Source organism: Neophocaena asiaeorientalis, unplaced genomic scaffold, assembly GCF_003031525.2.
Source record: "Neophocaena asiaeorientalis asiaeorientalis breed wild unplaced genomic scaffold, Neophocaena_asiaeorientalis_V1.1 scaffold464, whole genome shotgun sequence".
Classification (NCBI taxonomy): Eukaryota; Metazoa; Chordata; class Mammalia; order Artiodactyla; family Phocoenidae; genus Neophocaena; species Neophocaena asiaeorientalis.
Genome location: NW_020174569.1, coordinates 1045616 through 1068105, shown reverse-complemented (window position 1 = coordinate 1068105; position 22490 = coordinate 1045616). Strand labels below are relative to the sequence as shown.

The following is a 22490-nucleotide window of genomic DNA, read 5'->3' as shown; positions in this document are numbered from 1 at the left end:
TGTACATTCCTGCCTCCTTTATCAAAGATAAGGTGACCATATGTGTATGGGTTTACCTCTGGGCTTTCTATCCTGTTCTATTGATCTATCTTTCTGGTTTTGTGCCAGTACCATACTATCTCTTTATCCTGCTCCTTCATCTGCTGTGTGTTTTTCTTTCTTCTCATTTTGCTTATCTTACTGTGTTTGGGGTCTCCTTTTTGCAGGCTGCAGGTTCGTAGTTCCCGTTGTTTTTGGTGTCTGTCCCCAGTGGCTAAAGTTGGTTTGGTGGGTTGTGTAGGCTTCCTGGTGGAGGGGCCTAGTGCCTGTGTTCGGGTGGATGAGGTTGGGTCTTGTCTTTCTGGTGGGCAGGTCAATGTCTGGTGGTGTGTTTTGGGGTGTCTGTGGCCTTATAATGATTTTAGGCAGTCTCTCTGCTAATGGGTGGGGTTTTGTTCCTGTCTTGCTAGTTGTTTGCCATAGGGTGTCCAGCACTGTAGCTTGCAGGTCGTTGAGTGAAGCTGGGTGTTGGTGTTCAGATGGAGATCTCTAGGAGATTTTCGCTGTTTGTTATTATGTGGAGCTGGGAGGTCTCTTGTGGACCAGTGTCCTGAAGTTGGCTCTCCCACATCAGAGGCACAGCACTGACTCCTGGCTGCAGCACCAAGGGCCTTTCATACACAGGGCTCAGAATAAAAGGGAGAAACAGAGGAAGGAAGGAAGGGAGGAAGGAAGAAGATAAAATAAAATAAAGTAAGATAAAATAAAATAAAGTTATTAAAATAAAAAGTAATTATTAAGAAAAAAAACGGACGGACAGAACCCTAGGACAAATGATGAAAGCAAAGCTATACAGAGAAAATCTCACACAGAAGCATACACATACACACTTACAGAAAGAGGAAAAGGGGAAAAAATAATATATCTTGCTCTTAAAGTCCACCTCCTCAATTTGGGATGATTCGTTGTCTATTCTGGTATTCCACCTATGCAGGGTACATCAAGTTGATTGTGGAGATTTAATCCGCTGCTCCTGAGGCTGCTGGGAGAGATTTCCCTTTCTCTTCTTTGTTCGCACAGCTCCTGGGGTTTAGCTTTGGATTTGGTCCCGCCTCTGCATGTAGGTGGCTGGAGGGCATCTGTTCTTGGCTCAGACAGGACGGAGTTAAAGGAGCAGCTGCTTCGGGGACTCTGGCTCACTTAGGCTGGGGGGAGGGAGGGGCACGGAGTGCGGGGCGAGCCTGCAGCGGCAGAAGCCAGCAGGGCGTTGCACCAGCCTGAGGCGCGCCGTGCGTTCTCCCGGGGAAGTTGTCCCTGTATCCCGGGACCCTGGCAGTGGCGGGCTGCACAGGCTCCCCGGAGGGGCGATGTGAATAGTGACCTGTGCTCGCACACAGGATTCTTGGTGGCTGCAGCAGCAGCAGCCTTAGCGTCTCATGCCCTGCTCTGGGGTCTGCGCTTTTAGCAGCACCTCGCGCCCGTCTTTGGAGCTCCTTTAAGCAGCGCTCTTAATCCCCTCTCCTCGCACACCACGAAACAAAGAGGGAAGAAAAAGTCTCTTGCCTCTTCGGCAGGTCCAGACCTTTTCCTGGACTCCCTCCCGGCTAGCCGTGGTGTACTAACCCCCTGCAGGCTGTGTTCACGCTGCCAGTCCTCTCCCTGCCATCCGACAGAAGCCTGAGCCTCAGCTCCCAGCACCCCCTTGCCCCAGCGGGTGAGCAGACAAGCCTCTCAGGCTGGTGAGTGCTGGTCGGCACTGATCCTCTGTACAGGAATCTCTCCACTTTGCCCTCCGCACCCCTGTTTCTGTGCTCTCTTCCGCAGCTCCGAAGCTTCCCCCTCTGCCACCCGCAGTCTCTGCCCGCGAAAGGGCTTCTCGTTTGTGGAAACCTTTCCTCCTTCACAGCTCTCTCCCACTGGTGCAGGTCCCGTCCCTATTCTTTTGTGTCTGTTTTTTCTTTTTTCTTTTGCCCTACCCAGGTACGTGGGGAGTTTCTTGCCTTTTGGGAGGTCTGAGGTCTTCTGCCAGCATTCAGTGGGTGTTCTATAGGAGTTGTTCCTCGTGTAGATGTATTTCTGATGTATCTGTGGGGAGGAAGGTGATCTGCGTGTCTTACTCTTCCACCATCTTCCCCCCTGCCTTCACAATTTATTTTTATTTGAGCTTGATTTCCTTGGGATCTCTCCCTATTGTGGATTAATGTTTTAAAATATAATGTAATGACATCACACAGAAATATGTGCTGTGGTGACTTTTCCTTCTGGCACAAAATTGCCTTTCTGAAGTACAAGAAACCAGCACCAGCAAGCAAGAAAAACTGAGCCCCATTGAGTGTCCAAAATAGAAAATAGAAAGATGGATTCAGAAAGCTACTCCCTGCCACAATGACTCACTGAGCACAGAGGCAAAACCCCAGAAAGTTCAACTCTTAAAAGGCTCAAGGTACAAATGCTTTTCCACTATTCTCAGATCGTTAAATCTTTATCTAGTAGTGAAACCTCACATTCACCTGGCCTCCAGCTTTAGATCTTAGAGGACGAGCTAACAAAATCCACACCCATCCTGTGCATATAAAAGAAGCCCCATTAGTAGTTTTGAGGAAAATGCCACAAGATTACTAAGTACTATTTAAGATGAATAAAGAGGAAGAAAATAAAAGAGAGAGAGAGAGAGAAAATCAGGCTCGATTAAAGATTCCACAGTATAAAAAGAGGCTAACATGCACACAGTAAAAAAGCACATATTGTTGAAGAAGAATTACTGACAGTTCAGGGGAAGGCAAATTTGTACAGTATATGCTTTAGATTTTCAATAAAATTGGAATATGAACTTTATGAGATAAAAAAAGATAAGAATGTTAAAACAGTGGACCAAGAAAAGAAGGAACTGGATAAAAGACTAAAATAAAGGGGAGCTTGATGAGATCAGAGAAGAATGTAACATCATAAACAATACAGCTGGATAAAGATGACATTAGAAACAGAAGAACAGAATCTACACTATGGAAAATAAATCAGTACCAAGGAGGTACTGATTTTATTTCTTACACTGAAGGGGAAAAAGATAGATGATAATAGATTCTGAAGCAAAAAGTGATCTTGCAAAGTGGAAAGATAAGAAAACAAAGCTGGATAAAGTTGTATATACATGCATTATTTCTAAATACAATATATATGCATTATTTCTAAATATAATACTAGCAAATTAAATCAACCATAATAAGAAAATAGTAGTCCTATACCAAGTAAAATTATTCCTGTAATATAGTCATAGTTCAACATCATGAAATGTACTAATATAATCTATTGCACTGAGAGAGAAATAGAGAATATTATTTGAATCTTGATAGATAATAAAATATAGTGAAGATAATGTTTGAGACATAATTTATGGTTTACATACTTTAACTCATTTTAATTTTCCCCAAAAAACTTATGCTAGTTACTATTATCATCATCACTTACCTGATGAGGAAATTGAGGCAGAGAGATTAAGAGATCAAGACAAGGTCATCCAGCTAGAAAGTGACAACTATTATGTGAAGAATGCAGATTGTTTTGTTGTTTAAAAATTGGGTATTCATATTTATACATTTGTGTATAATATGAATACACGTGGTCTTATGTATAAAGAATTAGACAAAATTGCTCTAAAAATCTGAAGAATAAACTACTTTACACCATACAATATTACATATGCAGATATACATTAAAAAAAAAAACTGAAGCAACATACAGCAAAATACTAAGGAGGCTACCTCTGACTGGTCAATTTAATGATGATTTTGTCTTTTCTGCTTTTCAGTATTTATGTGCCATACTCGCATAAACAAAAACACAAATGACAAATGCACAGCAAACATTCTCAATGGTGAAAAACGGAAAGCATTTCCTCTAAGATCAGGAAGAAGACAAGGGTGTCACCTCTCGCCACTATTATTCAGTATAGTTTTGGAAGTCTTAGGCATGGCAATCAGAGAAGAAAAAGAAATAAAAGGAATCCAAACTGGAAAAGAAGAAGTAAAACTGTCACTGTTTGCAGATGACATGATACTATACATAGAGAATCCCAAAGATGCTACCAGAAAACTACTAAAACTAATCAGTGAATTTGGTAAGGTTGCAGGATATGAAATTAATGCACAAAAATCTCTTTCATTCCTATACTAACAATGAAAGAGCAGAAAGAGAAATTAAGGAAACAGTCCCATTTACCATTGCAACAAAAAGAATAAAATATCTAGGAATAAACCTACCTAGAGGAGGTAAAAGACCTGTACACAGAAAACTATAAGATACTGATGAAAGAAATCAAAGATGACACAAACAAATGGAGAAATATACCATGTTCTTGGATTGGAAGAATCAATATTGTGAAAATGACTCTACTACCCAAAGCAATCTATAGATTCAATGCAATCCCTATCAAACTGCCACTGGCATTTTTCACAGAACTAGAACAAAAAATTTTACAATTTGTGTGGAAACACAAAAGACCCCAAATAGCCAAAGCAGTCTTGAGAAAGAAAAATAAAGCTTGAGGAATCAGGCTCCCTGACTTTATACTATACTACAAAGCTACAGTAATCAAGATAGTATGACATTGGCACAAAAACAGAAATACAGATCAATGGTACAGGATAGAAAGCCCAGAGATAAACCCACACACATATGGTCACCTTATTTTTAATAAAGGAGGCAAGAATATACAAAAAGACAGCCTCTTCAATAAGTGGTGCTGGGAAAACTGGACAGCTACATGTAAAAGAATGAAATTAGAACAGTCCCTAATACCATACACAAAAATAAACTCAAAATGGATTAAAGACCTAAATGTAAGGCCAAACACTATAAAACTCTTAGAGGAAAACGTAGGCAGAACGCTCTATGACATAAATCACAGCAAGATCCTTTTTGACTCACCTAGAGAAATGGAAATAAAAACAAAAATAAACAAATGGGACCTAATGAAACTTAAAAGCTTTTGCACAGCAAAGGAAACCATAAATGAGATGAAAAGACAACCCTCAGAATAGGAGATCTTCTGCCCATTTTTGGATTGGGCTGTTTGTTTTTTTGATATTGAGCTGCATGAGCCGCTTGTAAATTTTTGAGATTAATCCTTTGTCAGTTGCTTCGTTTGCAAATACTTTCTCCCATTCTGAGGGTTGAGTACTAAGAAGACTTTTGCCTCAGTCTTCTGAAGGAACCCTCATGCACTGTTGGTGTAATGTAACTTGATATAGCCACTATGGAAATCAGTATGGAGGTTCCTTAAGAATCTAAAAATAGAAATACTACATGACCCAGCAATCCCACTCCTTGGAATATACCCAGAGAAAACCATAATTCAAAAAGACACATGCACCCCAGTGTTCATAGCAGCACTATTTACAATAGCCAGGACATGAAAGCAACCTAAATGTCTATTGACAGAGGAATGGATAAAGAAGATGTGGTACATATATACAATGGAATATTACTGAGCCATAAGAAGAAACAAAATTGTGTCATTTGTAGAGATGTGGATGGACCTATAGAGTGTCATACAGAGTGAAGTAAGTCAGAAAGAGAAAAACATATATATTAACTCATATATGTGGAATCTGGAAATATGGTATAGATGATCTTATTTGCAAAGCAGAAATAGAGAACAGATGAATGTATACCAAGGGGGAAATGGGGGTGGGTGGGAGGAATTGGTAGATTGACATTGACGTATATACACCATTGATACTATGTATAAAATAGATAACTAATGAGATCCTACTGTATAGCACAGGGAACTCTAGTTAGTGTACTGTGGTGACCTAAATGGGAAGGAAATCCATAAAAAAGGGAATATATGTATATGTATAGCTGATTCATTTTGCTGTACAGTAGAAACTAACACAACATTATAAAGCAACTATACTCCAATAAAAATTAATTAAAAACCAAAGATGTCAGCAGAGCTGCTCCCTTATGAAGCCTCTAGGGGAGAATCTGTCTACTTGTCTTTTCTAGCTCCTAGAGACTAACTGTATTCAGCTTGTGGTTCCTCACTTCATTTTCAAAACCATCAGTGTTGCATCTTATCTGTCTTTCACATGACCTTCTCTCCTGTATCAAATCTCCTTCTCCCTCCACTTAAAAAGAAAGATATATGTGATAATATTTAGGACCCACTCAGGTTATTTGGAATAATCTTCCCATCTCAAAATTCTTAATTTAATCACCTCTGTTAAGTCTCTTTTGCCATATAAGATAACATTCACAGGTTCTAGGGATTAAGATGTGATCATTTCTGGAGACCTGCCACATATGCCAGGCGTCCTAAGAGCAAGATTGGAAATGAGAGGGGAAGAGAAGAGGAGACACTGGAGTGTTCTGTGAAATTTCATTTTTAATAATTTACAAGTGTTCAGTCAAGAAGAAACAAACATGAAGCCAAAGCAAATATACAAAATAAAATTTCATTGTTATTTTTAGGTGTTTTAAATGTTTATCTACGTTTGAAAGGGCAGACAACGATAGAGAATCCACTGTGGTCTTCAAGTGGGAATAAAGGACAACGATGGAATGAGGCACATGTTAATATATATCCAATTACTTCATTTCAGGTAAGAAAAGAGCAATCATGTCTGCAGATATATTTTTGCACTTGAGCATAATGTTAAAGGCAGATCTTGAGCAAAATTAGAATGAGTATGCAAAAATTCTGACATGAGCATCACAAATATCACATGATTAAGTTTTCCTTTAGTTCTAAAAGTTGTTTTATAAAGAGAAAATGTCCTTTTCTCTTATTAATTAACATCTATCAAGTAATATGTTTGAATAATTGTCTATCTGAATTCAAGTGATTTGCCTGGAGAAAACATAATTTGTTTCTATAAAATCGTATGTGTGTATTTTTTTCCTTGAAGACAAACAACATAGATTTTTATAATAAAGGAAGCTGGATGATCAATTCTCAATTAATCTGTTTGAGTTTTACTTGATGGAATTTTGTATACTTTAGCAAAATGTGTCTCTTTGAGGTAATGTCATATTAGTAATTTATTACTTTGATTATCAAAGTTAGAGAACTTTAAACAAGTTACTTTTATTTGTTTTTATATAGAAAAGAAGACAGGCTTAGATAGGATTAAGAGAATTAGCTGCAAATCTATAATAAAAATTTTAATGATTATAGCAATGGTCATCATGGCTAGAAAAAGTTTTTCATAAACTATTTTAGTGGAGAAAATAATGTAGTTTTAGTGATTTTAGTAACTTTATATATGTATTTTATATACTCAGGCTGAGTATGTTTTTCTACTGGGGATTTCTTAATTGCATTTCATGGCATTTAGTAAGGGTATAGAAATTCAGAGAGCTTCAATTATGCCAATTTTCAATTGGTGGAATGCTATCTTCTTGTAACTTAATCTATAAAATTCTAATGACTGATTTATAAATTACACTTCTAAAACTAACCAGGATGATAAAAATGCACTCATTTTTTCACTCTGGTAAAGAATAATGGAGTAAATCCTAGCTGATTATCTACAAACACATAAAAGCAACTCAATTCATAGATCCTAGTAATTATTTTGTTTCTATGAAGAATAAAATAATTGAGTAAAAATGAATAAAATAAGTTGAATAGAGAATAAAAAAGAATAAGAAGAGAGAATTAAAAAGTTGAATGTAGGGCTTCCCTGGTGGCGCAGTGATTGCGAGTCCGCCTGCCGATGCAGGGGACACGGGTTCGTGCCCTGGTCCGGGAAGATCCCACATGCTGCGGAGTGACTGGGCCCGTGAGCCATGGCCGGCGAGCCTGCGTGTCCGGAGCCTGTGCTCCGCAAGGGGAGAGGCCACAACAGTGAGAGGCCCGCATACCGCAAAAATAAAATAAAAAAAAAAAAAAGTTGAATGTAAAGCAACATATCATTAAACCAAATTAAACTGGGACGACAGAACTCCAAAGCATTACTGATAAAAGTAACCTTAATATTAAAACGTACATACCCCTATAGGCATCAAAGAACCTTTCTTTCTAAAAAATGATGTTCTTCTAGACATATTTTTGCTTCCTATGTCACTGCCTTACCAACACAAAATTATTAAGTCAAATACATATAAAGTAAGTATTTAAGGGACTAGTTATATTGTTTCCTTCAGGATAATCCTTTATTGCCATAGACATCAACTTAGTAAATATTTATTGAGTACCTTCAAGACAATCATTTATTGTCACAGACAACAGTACAATAAATACTTATTGAGCCACTACTGTGTGCCAGGCACATTGTTAGCCATGAAGATTTCATAGTGATTGTTTACCTCAGATTGGTGGAAATACACATCTAAACACATACATCACGTACTATAATAATTCCAGTAATAGAAATATGCACAAGTTTCTATGAGCACACCTAATCAACAAGAAGAGTATGGAGGAGAGTCAAGAAAAGCCTGTTATATGGGGTGAAACCTGAAGAGAGGGATTGCAAAGTAGAAAAAGGTCTAATATTAATATTGCAGCAGAGTTCAGAGTAAACCAAGACATGGAGGTCATACATCACAGGATTTGTCAGAGAAACAGAGAGACGTTTATCTGGAATTTGGTACACAAAAATAAATCAAAGACTGATGTGAAATGAGGTTAAGGAACCTCAAGAGCATAGACACTGGGGAGTTATGGAAAGATTTTACTCAGGGGATGACATGGTGCATCACTTAGGTTGTTGTATGGAAGATGATTCAAGGAGATAAAATCGGGCCAGCAAACCAGTTAGAACACTGTCATAAAATCCACATAAAAGATATTGAAAGGACAAACTAGGGAAGTGGTATGAAGAAAAGAGGATGGTTTCAAGATATACTTAGGCATAAAAACTAGCAGAACATTTTTATGTTGGGAATTTGGGAAGTAGCCATGAATGACCAAGAAGCTTCTAACTGGGGTGTCTTGAGTAATGTCTGTTACTTTATCCATTACCTTAAATAACAAAAAGAGGAAAAGAGACAAGCTTCAGGGATGATTATGGTTACTTCTATTTTGGACATGTTAATATAAAATGCCTGTGGAATATCCTCTTAAAGGGGTGAAGAAGGTAGGGCTTCCCTGGTGGCGCAGTGGTTGGGGATCCACCTGCCGGTGCAGGGGACGCAGGTTTGTGCCCCGGTCCAGGAGGATCCCACGTGTGAGCCATGGCCGCTGGGCCTGCGCGTCCGGGGCCCGTGCTTCGCGGTGGGAGAGGCCACAACGGTGAGAGGTGCGCGTACCAAAAAAAAAAAAAAAAAAGATGTGCAGAAGGTTATTGCATATGTTTTTCTGAAGCTTTGGGGACAAACATTTTTGTAGGTCATTAGGCTGTATGTGCTGCCTAAAACTCTGGGAGTGGTTGATATTTCCAAGGAAAAGTGTACATATGTGAACAGTGATTAAAGACAGTGGAACCACACAGAACACTAATCAATCATTAACATGAACTGTGGAAGAGGAGCTTGATCCTAAGTAGTGTTTTTTAGAGTTATAAGGAAGGAGATCCAGGAAAGTTTGGTGCTCGCAGAATTGAAAGACTGTGATTCTCAAATTGGAAAGGAGGTCAAGTCCAGTAGACTTGTCATTACAGAGAGTGCCCACTCTTAAGAAATTTGCATAAGGTAGTAAGGAAATTGGGAAAACCACCATCTTATCTAAAATTATTTCACTATTCACAATTTATAGAATAACTTACTGTCTTCACATTCACTAATCATTTCTTTTGCAATGTCTAATGTGCTTTCAGTCCTACTCAGTGTATTTTTCATCTCAGCCATTATACTTTCCATCTCTGTAAGTTCAATTTGAGTCTTTTTTAAAAATACATTTCATGTTTTAAGTTAATGTTTTGAACCTATTAAATCCAATTATAATAACTGTCTAATGTCATTGTCTGCTAACGATATCATCTATGCCAGTTCTTGGTTGGTTTTGATTAATTGATGTTTTCTCATCTTTACAAGTCATTATTTTCATGCTCCTTTACATGTCTGGTAGTCTGACTGGATGTCAGACATTGTAAATTTTACCTTCGTAGTTGTTGGGTATTTTTGTGTTTCTTTATTCTTGAGCTTATTTGTGATGTAGTTTAGTTACTTGGAAACAGCTTGATAATTTTTGTTTCTTCTTTTAAGATTTGTTACATGAGACTAGAACAGTGTCTGATATCAGGCTGATTATTTCTCAATACTGAGGCAAAAGTCTTCTGAGTACTCTACCCAATGCCTCATGAATTAGGTTTCCCAAGTTCTGTGTTAGCTGGGCACTGTTATATTAAATGCATCCCCCTGGGTCTTTCCCAGGTCTTAGGCAGTTTCCTCACATTCAAGGCCTGATCAGGACTTTGCTGAATACTTGAGGGGTACCCTCTGCAGATGTCTCTTTCTCTGCAATTCTTTCTTGGCCTGTATTCTACCCTGCATACTCTAGCTGCCTTGGATTCCTTGGACTCTCAGCTCTATCGCCTCAACCCAGATTATCTACCAGGCTCTACTTTTGTTCTGCTTTCACCATAGTCTATAAATTCTGTATAGGGCAGTCATAAGGTGAACCTTGTTTGATTTCTATCACTCAGGGGTTCACTGTTCTTCATTACCTGATGGCTAGTGTCCTGAATACCATTCTTTCATATACTTTGTCCGGTTATTTGGTTATTTCAGTTGGGAAGATAAATCTGGTTTCTGTTACTCTATCCTGGCTGTAAGCCAATCCAAAAATGAAGATTTTGAATCAATGAATTTCTAAACTATTTAAATTACCAATGGGAAATGAAGATAAATAAAACCATATTTTTATATTGGATCTCTAGGTCCTTATTTCTCTGAGATATTTCTAGGTCCATTGGCTAAGGACTTTCATTTCATAAATCTTGATTGTTCAAGGAAATGCAACTGCACCATCGTACCCCATTTTTTAAATTTAATTTTGTTTTCAATTTCTTGTTGTTTTCAACTTTTTTCAGACAAAGTATATTTTTCTTCAAAAGTCATTTATAGGGCTTCCCTGGTGGCAAAGTGGTTGAGAGTCCGCCTGCCGATGCAGGGGACACGGGTTCGTGCCCTGGTCCGGGAGGATCCCACATGCCGCAGAGCGGGTGGGCCCGTGAGCCATGGCCACTAAGCCTGCGCGTCCGGAGCCTGTGCTCCGCAATGGGAGAGGCCACAACAGTGAGAGGCCCGCGTACAGCAAAACAAACAAACAAACAAACAAACAAAAAAGTCATTTATAAACTATCAAGCTTTTCAAAAATCTTGCTTTGGTATATGATGCCTACCAGAAAAGCATGGCAAAGAAAAGTATAGAATATATTACTGTACAGATTAAGTTGTGAGAAGTTTTAACGTTATTCAAATGTAGATTTGTGGCATTCTAGGATGTCTTTAATTCAAGTGGAAAGGTTATCTCTTACCTCTCAGAATTTTAAATGAAATATAAGTGATTTTGAGACTCTGTTACATTGACACATTTTATGTTTTGTTTGGAGTTGTATGCCTTCAAATTAGTATGATCCATAAACCCTTTAAAAAAACAACCACTTGCAAAGTTCTTTGTCTCAGTGTGTCCAATTAGTTTGCTTAGCTGAAAATCAAATTATTGTGTAGTACTTTTTCAGGCAAATAGAAGTTTTCTCCTACTGAAATTTCTTTTGGGGCTCTTTTTCTAGAATTAATTTAGCATGATTGGTACTTGTGAGGAAAATATATTTAGCTGGATTCAGAAGGATTAGGGAAAAAATTTCCAAGAAAGTAAAATTAATATGGTGTTAGTCTTAGAATGTCACTTTTATTTTATATCCTACACCAAGGAAAATATTTAACTATCCTTTTAAATGCTTTACTTCTTTCACAGTACATTCCAAATGTTTTGTGAGGGAAAAGTATAGAGACGTTATAATACTGTCTTTACATTTTCTTAGGTATAGGCGAAAAGAATTCTGGAGATCTTCTTATATCCTCATTTAAAGATTTGAAAGTATGTTTTGAGACAATTTATCTTAAATCACACAAATCCTTAACATTAAATATGGATTGGAAAAGAGATTATAATGCTCTCATTACATCATGCTGCCTTTATATATTTCTATGAATAATAATAATCCAGAAAATATCATCCTCCTTAGTAGACATTACATGCTCACATAGATACATATGTGACATTCTAAGCCAAATTCCGGAGCAATTATAAACATGATGATGGCTCCTGAAGTAACTATTGAAAACATTTTCTAATTGCAATTCACAATGAGATCTAGTTCTTTTTGTTTTTGCCAACAGTCAAAATCTCATGTTATTATTTCAGATTAGAAGCTTTAACAACCAACTGACATTTATCCAGCAAATTGGACTGGCAGAGTCTTGTGAAGTTAAACTCAGTGTTAATATTTATATAGTTTCTCCAGAGAAAAAGCTTAGGCTACTCACCTGGTTTATTATGTTACCTCTCTTCAAATCTCTTCTGTACTGGTTAAGGATAGTTCTGTTCTTTACAGGTAAGAGGGAAAAAATAAAAATAAAAATAAAGGATAGTTTAATTATTTGCTGAACCAGTAATAAAATAAAGGTAAAATTATTAATGTTAATAGCTATTTTCAAATTTATTCACATCCTAAAGTTTTTCCAAGTGATGTACACTGTCAGTTTTCAAACTGCATTCCAAGACTTTGGCTTTGCCTTAGCAGTAATGATCAGAAGCGATGTCTCTTGTCAGAAAGAAAACATTTGCAGAGGCACTATTAATGTTGAGTCATCATCAGAAGTGTGTTGTAGTCTTTGACTCCCCATTTACTTTTACTCATTAGTGCTACATGTAGCTCTTCCTCCCTTTCTGAGAAATTATATTTGAACATAAACTTTTACAGCATCATCTGTATCTCCCTATATATTGACATCTATATCTACATGCTTTAAAGCATTATAAATAAATGTAAGAAACTGTCAATTGAAGAATTGAAATAGTTTTGTGTAGTGTAATTCTAATACAGAAATTCACGTACATTTTTTAAACTCCCACTTGCAGTTACTCACCAGGAATTAACTTTCTGATCATGCAGTATTTCTTGCATATTAAATTTGCTGAATTGCAGGCACACACTGTGAAAACGTTACAATTTTAAACTTGTTTCAGTTAAGGGAAACCATTTTAAGTAAGATCAGTGTGATTATGTGTGAAGAACAGGTTTTGCACAATTTGAACACTCTTTTTAGGAGACCTAAACGTCAACATTTTCTCCCTGAGAATCTAGATGCCATTAATTCGGTCTTCAAGGCAATTAAGCCAAATGCATTTCAGAAGTATTGAAGAGGAAAAGAACATAGTCTTATCCTTGTAATGTAATTGTAGTCAGAATCATGATGGTACTTCATTAAAATATGACATATTTAATCTATTAAACTAGAGAGTGTTTCTTCTCTGAGTGAATGTAATTCAGACTTTTTTCATTGCATACAGATCACATCTTCCAAGTTGAGATACATCATATTATAATGGACTGTTATAGTTTCTCATCTTTGTATTTGAGAAAAAAGATGTTTGTCACCAAGGATTTATTTTTAAAAGCACTTGAAAGTTTGGCCAAGGTACATTATTTAAATTTAATACCTATGCATTTTATTTCTGTTATCTATCTCATAGTCAAAAACAATATAAGGAGAAAATATCCCTCTAGGTCTTCATCTCAAAGCCGTTTATAAGTCTATTAGAATCTATAAAATCGTGTTATAATAATTCTAGTTGGAGTTAAGAGCATAAACAGAACAATGCAATAAATATTTCTTTGTATGAGTCAAATGAGTTAAAAAACAATCTATATCTTCCCAATAACAAAGCTTCTGTGGAAATTAAAAGGAAACAAGCCAACAACTACGCAGTACCTTTTTCTTTCTTCATGTTCAAATAGGACCCTGAGGAAGACTACGGTATTTCTCTAGCCTATTGGATTGGATTCCCTATCATCATAAGATTTCAAATATATATTAAAAGTACCAATTATATAACTGTGCCAAGAGTTTGATTGTCAAAAGTTATTTTTATCATCCCAGTAATAACTACTACTAATTCTCTGATTTATTTCCACACAATAACTAAAACACTGCTATGCTTGGAAAGTAATCAAATTGCTTTATTCAGAGACAAACTGTATTATCTATAGTTGTGCAGATAAATGTAAATAATAGATTTACAAATCAATCAGCTTTTATTACTGTAACACTTCATCAGGATCACCGAGGGATGAAGTATTCATATAAAAGAATGTTCTAGATAGACGCAGCCCTCTGTACATAAGACAATTCAACTTTTGTTGATTTGTATTTCTGCTGTTCAGCCAACTACACATTTGCGGTCAACATGTTGCCAGTAGGCAGGCAGCACACATATTAAATTCCATCAGTCAGTCTACTCTCTGATGTTTACCACCAAAGTCTCCCCAACACTCCCTCTCAATCTGACCACAAAAGAAGGGTGGCAGCATCCTTCACAACCTCGCTGCTTCAAGACTTTTGTTTTTAGCACAAGCCTAGGTTCAACCTTGGGTTTTTGATCAAGCTGCACAGCGAGGCAGAAAGAAGGAAAGAAAAAGAAAATTAATAGGAAAAGTAGGAATGTTTAATACTTTAAAGTCAGTAACAGAAGTTTTGAAATGCTTTGAGCAATGGCAAGATCATTCCAGGGAAAGAAGCTTTGAAAGGTTCAGGAATGATTTTGATGATTTAGACATTTTAATTTTGAATTTTAAAATAATGCCATTATTTTATATTGACACTTATCTCCAGGTAACAGCAACTTATTAAGTGAAAATAATTGTGTACTTTAAATAAGAAAAACTGTGGATAATTTTATTGTCTACTCACCTCTACATACCTAAGATGGAAAAATCCATGTCTCTCAAGCGTGTTCCTCCAGCATCCTTCCCAATGCAAGGATTATGACTTCAGCTTCATCTCTTTAGATTTCAAGTGTCAGCAGGTGCAGAACATTCTAACCTACCCGTATTAGCCTTTTCACCAACATCTCACTTCGCACACAAATCATACTGGAATGCAATCCTCTTATCTTTGCCATGGCCACATTACAAACCCTGTATTCTGTTCTACAAGCAGTGTTTACTCCCTTTCTCTTTCTACTCCATCTCTTAAAATTAAAACTCTTGGTGTTTGAAGAGGTTTCCTCTTCACCATACCAAATTTTTCTGACTAACACATTCTTATTCCTGCTTCCTTCCAGAATTAAACTTGACTGGGAGGGAGAAATCTACATTTTCTTCCATTCAGTCCTTTAAAAGAACTGCGTAAAAGAAAAATTTGTGATGACAGCCCTCCACTTTCATTAAGTAAAGTATTAGTCTTGGGGGCATGGTGGAAAATATTTGATTTTGTGGAATCAGACTCTTACAGCATGAATCTTTGAGTTCTGACTTCCTCCAAGATAACATTCCATTCATGTTGTTATCTTCAGGAGAGAAGACTCAGCATCACATGACTGAAACTAAGAAGGGGGTGGGAATACTATTGATTTACTCTTAACATTGATTCTCTACCAGGTAAGCAGCACATGTCAAAAAAAGGAAAAAAATACCCAAATACTTAAAAACCCATGGTTAGGAAAAAGGCGATGCCTTCTCACAGATAGACTGCTGATAGGGGCAATTTATAATGACCCTAAAGAACCATATAATAATTGTGTGTAATAATCAGATGAAATTCAGCCTTGTTCATCTCAGCCTTGTTCAGAATAACTGAAAATAATTTTAATGTCTAACAATAACAATACATGCTGGTTAAATAAATTTTGTTGCATCCATGACATGGACTATTCTGCAGCCATTAAAATGACTTCTCCTTTTCCAAATTCAGTGCTCTTGAATTTTTATACCATTCATTTTTTTTTTTAAATCTTCTCTCTTGCAATTTAAATAGTCCTCTGAGGGCTGTGTAGCCACTACCCAGATACCTTCCAAAACACCACTCTAAGTCAAATGCAAGTTATCATTTCCAGGCAGCCAAATTAATGCTTCATTCCTGATTCCATCTGAGGATGGAGAATTCATATACTGCCAATTTAGTTCTAAATATTTTAACTCTGGTTTGCCATTTTATTTTGGCTTCAGTGACAAGACAAATTGGATGCCTTTCAAAGAAATGGTTTTGGACACTCTTTATTAACATACTTATCTCAACATAGGTAAGCAGGAAACCCTCTCTACACAAATTAAATATAATAATAAAAACTTCCCAAATCTTTTTCTCTTATCAAATTTTTTCCTATCATGAAAATTATTCTTATAGACCATATTTAAGTGGGGGAAAGGACTCAATACAAAAGGTGGTAACTAATGCCTCTACTCTCCTACTTAGAGATTTCGATTGATAAAATTATGATAGCATATCAGAGAACAATGGTAGCCTTCACAAAAGTAGTGTAAGTTCTCTTAAATTCATCACAAATTTGCCTTTAAGGAGTCATATTAAGATACTTTGAAAAACAAAAATTTTGGCATTGATAAAAACAGACTTTTACTCCAATTTGTTGCAGTGAAATAGACTAGAAATTGTATTAAAATGCACACATTAGTTTGATGTTGAAAACAGTTATTAGGCTAATTTTTCTTCGGAAAAAACAAAGTAGGTATTTCATTTTGGTATGTAGAAATTTTTCTGGGAATATAATCACTACATGCATAGGTTATTTTTTAGTATCAAAAGAATTAAAAGGTTTTACTGGAAGCAAGGAGTAATTGTGATATAAGACAAAATTTTAGAAGACTCATTTCTATAAAAATGAAATAAAAATTTGCTAATTGGGGCTTCCTTGGTGGCGCAGTGGTTGAGAATCTGCCTGCTAATGCAGAGGACACGGGTTCAAGCCCTGGTCTGGGAGGATCCCACATGCCGCGGAGCAACTAGGCCCGTAAGCCACAACTACTGAGCTTGCGCGTCTGGAGCCTGTGCTCTGCAACGAGAGGCCGCGATAGTGAGAAGCCCGCGCACCGCGATGAAGAGTGGCCCCCGCTTGCCACAACTAGAGAAAGCCCTCGCACAGAAACGAAGACCCAACACAGCAAAAATAAATTAATTAATTAATAAACTCCTACCCCCAACATCTTCTTTAAAAAAAAAAAAAAAAACTTGCTAATTGTCCTTATATTGACCTTGTATCTAGAATTTAGTGATAAATGGAGACTTATTTCATTCATCTATTCTTTCAACACTAATGTCTTACCTCAGTGCCAACCACTGTTCTAGATACTGGAAATTCAAAGGTCTGCCGCTAAACACTCAACATAAGTAAACCCATAAATATCTTCAAGGGTTTAGAAACAAAGCATATGGGGAATATGACGAATTTATTCACTGTATTTGCAAGAGATCAAACAGTTTTACAGAGATGGTAAACCCTTGCTCTGTGCTTCATTAAACATAATACTGTCGCAGTGAAACCGGAACTCATTCATCCATAAAATATTTCTAGAAAACCAGTGTTATGGGATATGTTTAGAAAACATTGGAGGGAATCTATTTCAGAGAAATATTTCAGAGAAAAACTTTTCTTTACCTCTGAAAACAAAAAGTGATACGATTTGTAATAGTAGCTGCTTTTATTCAGTTAAGTTTAGTTTTGTTTTAAAATTGACACAGAGCTTGTCATATGGAAAACTATGCTATACAAGGAAAATCCTATTGGTTTTGTTGAGAAAGTTTATGTTTTTTGCAAGTAAGAATTCTGAAGGCCATCAATAATAAATGATGCCAGGATCGTTGTCAGTTTTAGGTTTGTCTCCTCGATTTCTCAATAAAAATTCATCTGCACATCAAAGCCCTACATTTAGGTTTGTTTTATTCATATTTGTAGCTCATTTTTGAAGGTATTCGAGGTCCTGGCATAGAAGGTGACATTGCCATTGATGATGTATCAATTGCAGAAGGAGAATGTGCAAAACAAGACTTAACGACTAAGAGTAAGTGTCTCTTCTTGGATCAGTTGGTGTGATGTTAAAGTAACGTAATGACAAACTAATGAGGTCTAATTGTTAAAACTAATTTATTTTTAGTTTATTTAAAAATTTCCTATGCATGAGACCCTAAAATTTTAATTATATTTTAAAATCAAAGTATTAAATCTGATGGTAGGCATTTGAACTCAGTTATTTGACCTAAAATAAAAGTAATTTTGATTTAGGTCTATGTAAGGCAAGCACACTTTGGTTTTTAATTAAGATTTTAAAATATTCTTAATTTATATTATTAATTTCAGAGGATTTTTTTCACTTTTATTAAAATATTTGGCTAATCTATATACTCAGCACACATTTATATAGCCATGGCTGTTTTTATTCCTCCGAGTTTATGAATGTATTTTGTAGGTCTAACTTTTGCCAACCATTTTTACAGATTCAATATTGTGAAGAGCCTTAGTATATATATTAAGTAATGGAGCAGCCTAATTCTTTGCTGGTATAATTAATCTCCTTATACCTGCATCACAATCTTGTTTAGTAATTTGGTTTCACTTTTTATTCTGGTTTGAATATTATGGTATAATGATATCTTCAAATTGTATGTTTTTCACCAAAAATCCATTTTTAGTAAAAGAGCTATAAATAAAAAATTATAAATAATGCAAAAAAGCATCAGAATTATGTGTTGGGCTGTTTCTTAAAATCCTCATTGTACTATTCATGTGAAGGTGAGAAATCTAAAATTATACTTATGAAAAATTCTTCTTAGTTGAAGGATTTTCGTAGGGCCACCTAGAATCTTTAATTTTGTGGTCATTTAAAGAGGTTTCAATCAAACTAAATACATACAAATAACTCAATTATTTAGCACTTACAAAAAGAGCATGAAAATCCACTTTGTATAAGTCTATAGCAAATCAGGGTCTTTGTTAATTGAGTACAGTTAGTGAGAAATTATATCAGTCTGGATGTTGAAAGTCATTTGTACAACTACCCAGTGATTGCTCATATGAACTGACATTTTTAAACATTGTTAGGAGACAAAAACTAAGATTGTACATAACAATGAGCCATTTTGCTCATAGTTTTCACCTTCTTGTCATTACACTTAGCATTTCAAGTAACAATTTTAGTAAAAGTTTCTCCCTGTGTCTGGCTAATTTTTCTTTAGAAAACCAGCAGCTATATCCAAATGAAGTAAGTTTGTCAAATGCACAGAAAAGCAAGCATTCTTCTCAGAGGAAAAAGGGATTTCTTTTGAATTTCACAACATGAATCAGTGATAGTAACACACACTATATTAACTGAAGATAGTTACCATCTGATAAAGAAATCTTACATTTTGATAATTAAATCACTGAAAATTAGTATAAATAGAATTAAACTTTCCAAATAAGGAAAGCAAGAGAACATAATTTACTCCCCAAAAAGGAGAAAGCAGAAATGTAGCCACAGTGAAATGACTATGAAAACCCATAGGCACTTTATTGTTATACAATAGAACATTTTCATAATCAGTTTTCTTCTCTTAAACTACTAAATCCAGGAAAAAGTGTGACTATTTCAAGTAAGATATATCTATACTTATTGGAGGTATTTTTATTTAGTCTCTGTAAATCAGAGGAAACAATTCTAATTGAACAAAAATATTTTCTTTGGTATGAGAAAATACTCTGCTACATTTGTATCTCTTTGACTATAACTTATTAAGTTCATTTTGATGAATAGTGTTTGTGGAATATTAAATTAATGTTAAATTCTAAGTACAAACCAGCGTGGAGGCCAAAGGCCTCTTCCTAAACTTCTCAGGCTTCCACCCCCTCTCCAGTAGTAAATGTAGTACTATGGCCACACTATCAAAAGCTGAGACTGTTTGTCTCTCATTTTCAAAACCCAGCTCACTCCTAGGTGAGAGCCATTTTGTAACTTAAGGTAGGTTAATGAATTATTGGGCTTGCCTATGTTAGTCCTCCTAGGTAAGCTATACCTTCTAAGAGGTATCATCTGTACATGAATTTTACTCGAAATACCAGCTACAGTAGGAATCTCAAGGCAGATTGGTGAAAGAGATTTTTTAGTTAGAATGGACTTCATAGCACTTTTAAAAATTACACTAAGGAGAAAATTATTTACCCAATTTCTAGATAATAGACTGATCCTGATATGTATAATCCACTGTTTGCAGTAGTTAATTTCTCTACCCATAACAATCCCTACCAGGTTTTCATAAAGGGTAGTTTTTCTCTCAGTGGTCTTTAAGCTTAAACATTTCTGAAAGCTTAAAAAAAAAAAATGAAGCTGAACTTTTAGATTTTGGGGAATTTTCTATGTGTGCATGCCTTCATGTGGCTAGCAGAACTCTGAGGTTGAGCTCAGCCATAGACTCACATAAATATCTTCTGAACAGGTTTTCGTAGCATAGCATATCAATTTAAAATCGATATTTTAATTTTATCAAATGTCTCACCATATATTCAAGTTATTTTCCTTTTCACTTGTCTTGGAAGTGAAGCTGATAAATTAAACAAACCAAAAAACAAGTGTTTTCCAAAAATATCTTCCATATACTAAAATTGTTTTATTTGTTCACCGAAGTTGTATTGGTAGCTACATGGAATACTTACTCTCCTTTTTAATGATTTCTTGGCATTTACTTCCCTTGTCTTTAGATTCCGTTGATGGTGCTGTTGGAATTTTAGTACATATATGGCTTTTTCCGGTTATCGTCCTCATCTCTATCTTAAGTCCTCGAAGGTGACCTTACCCTGGCAGAGGCTATAAAAGATTCACCAGGCACTGGCATGAAGAAAGAGTCTTTGTAAATGGACATTGAAAAAACAAACTACCAAAGATTCCTCCACTGACTACTGACTCAAAATAAAATAATAAAAACAAATTTTTTAAGCACTGGGGATAAAAAGACATCATGGAAATATAACTTATTCCGCACTACAAATAAAAGAAAATCTTGACCTGAGTAGAGAAGAGACCTTCAGGTGCTTTTGTGGCTAAAAAGATTACAGCGTTGAAAAAAAAAAAAAAAAAAAAAAAAAAGCTATAGAAATCCTTGTCAAAGCACAAAGTCATGGCTGGTTTTGTTTCAAATGAATAGTTTGCTTGTTACCATGGAAACCTAATGGCCTGCCAACAAAAACCTCACTGTAAACAGGGTACGTGAAGAGCTGGCATTTATTTTCCTTTTGAGAAGGTTTTGCATAGAGAATTAAATAAATGTAGGCCCTTTTACCTTTGGCTGTTACCATTCCTTGAAAATAACCTGAACTCAGAATTATTTACAACATTCTTCTTCCTCCCCACCTTATCCCCATCCCACCTTTATTATTATTATTTGTTTTCCTCCCATGGCTAAACTAGATAACTGTATGCTGTCTCTTTCTGCATGCACTACTATCCAGGATGGTAAACCTGGGCTTACATATTACACAGGCTTATCGGAGTTTGCTTGCGGCCACTTGAACACCCAAACTAAGTCACCTGTTCCAACGAAGAAACCAAACCATCATCTTTTATAAATTGCCATGGAAACCAAGTGCCTTCAATGAAACAAGCCTGAATAATTTTCAACTCAGAAGTTTGCACTGCTAAGAGTGGTTTGTGTAAAACTGTTTTATAAACAAACTACAGAGCCTAAATGTGCAAATTACAGGCAAGACAACGAAGCCGCTTCTGAAGAAGAAAGGACCGAAGCTGCTGCGTAAGCCCATGCAGACAAGATATTTGTTGTTTGACCTCCTAGACAGCCATGGCCTTTCGGCTTATTGTCCATTAGAAAATAACTTCCATTGAGACCAGACATGGGAGCAACACTTTTTTCTTCCAGGTTATTAAATGGGTCAACCAGAGCAAAAGGTTGTTAAGATAATACTTAGCGCAGAAGGTGGTAAAACAGGAGTGATTTTTTACTCTAACCTCCATTTGAAATGAAATTGGCCCTAGCTTTAGAGGGAACAAGAAAATGTTTGTGATTGCAGTACATACAAACTCTACAGTGGAACTGGGCCTGAAAAAATCTGGCTTTATTCTAGACACTGAGGGTAATATGCCTCTGCCCTTTAGTCAGACTCTGTGAAAATTGTGAAATATTATTTTATTATTTTACCAAGATTAAAAAACACTTTTACAAAAAAACAAAAACCTGTAAAAATGATTTTGAGCTACCTGAGGACAAATCATACCTTTAACCAGCCAGTTTTCCAATGCGTTGTAAATTTCACTTAAACCTGTTGGTTATGAAAATTTGAAGATCTTTTTCCTTAAATTATCTCAGCTTTTAACTTCATTTAAAAAGACTTTTGTCTAAAGAAGAATATTATTATATGTTCTTTCAACACCCCAGGATTAAAAAAAAACTGATTATGCAAGTAATTGGGATATAAGTATTAAATTATAACATTTGCAAATATTAATATAAAAAGCACAACAAAATGTAGTGGAAAAATGACACAGCTTGATTTTTTTAAAAAAATAATTCTGTAGAAATGTTTGTGCAAATTCAGTAATCCAACTTAAAAGATAATTTTACAG

At 35.9% G+C, this 22490-nt stretch overlaps 1 protein-coding gene across 1 annotated transcript in view; it reads left to right on the top strand.

The window, feature by feature from the left end:
- The window catches only part of MDGA2 (MAM domain containing glycosylphosphatidylinositol anchor 2), an 803556-nt gene extending 782650 nt beyond the window's left edge, over positions 1-20906 (top strand). Inside the window, exons 15-17 of the mRNA XM_024757993.1 lie at positions 6451-6581; positions 17840-17945; positions 20615-20906. Of these exons, the coding sequence (XP_024613761.1) occupies positions 6451-6581; positions 17840-17945; positions 20615-20703 (326 nt within the window). The 3' untranslated portion in view covers positions 20704-20906. The remainder of the gene's footprint in view (positions 1-6450; positions 6582-17839; positions 17946-20614) is intronic.
- Positions 20907-22490: the final 1584 nt, after the last annotated feature.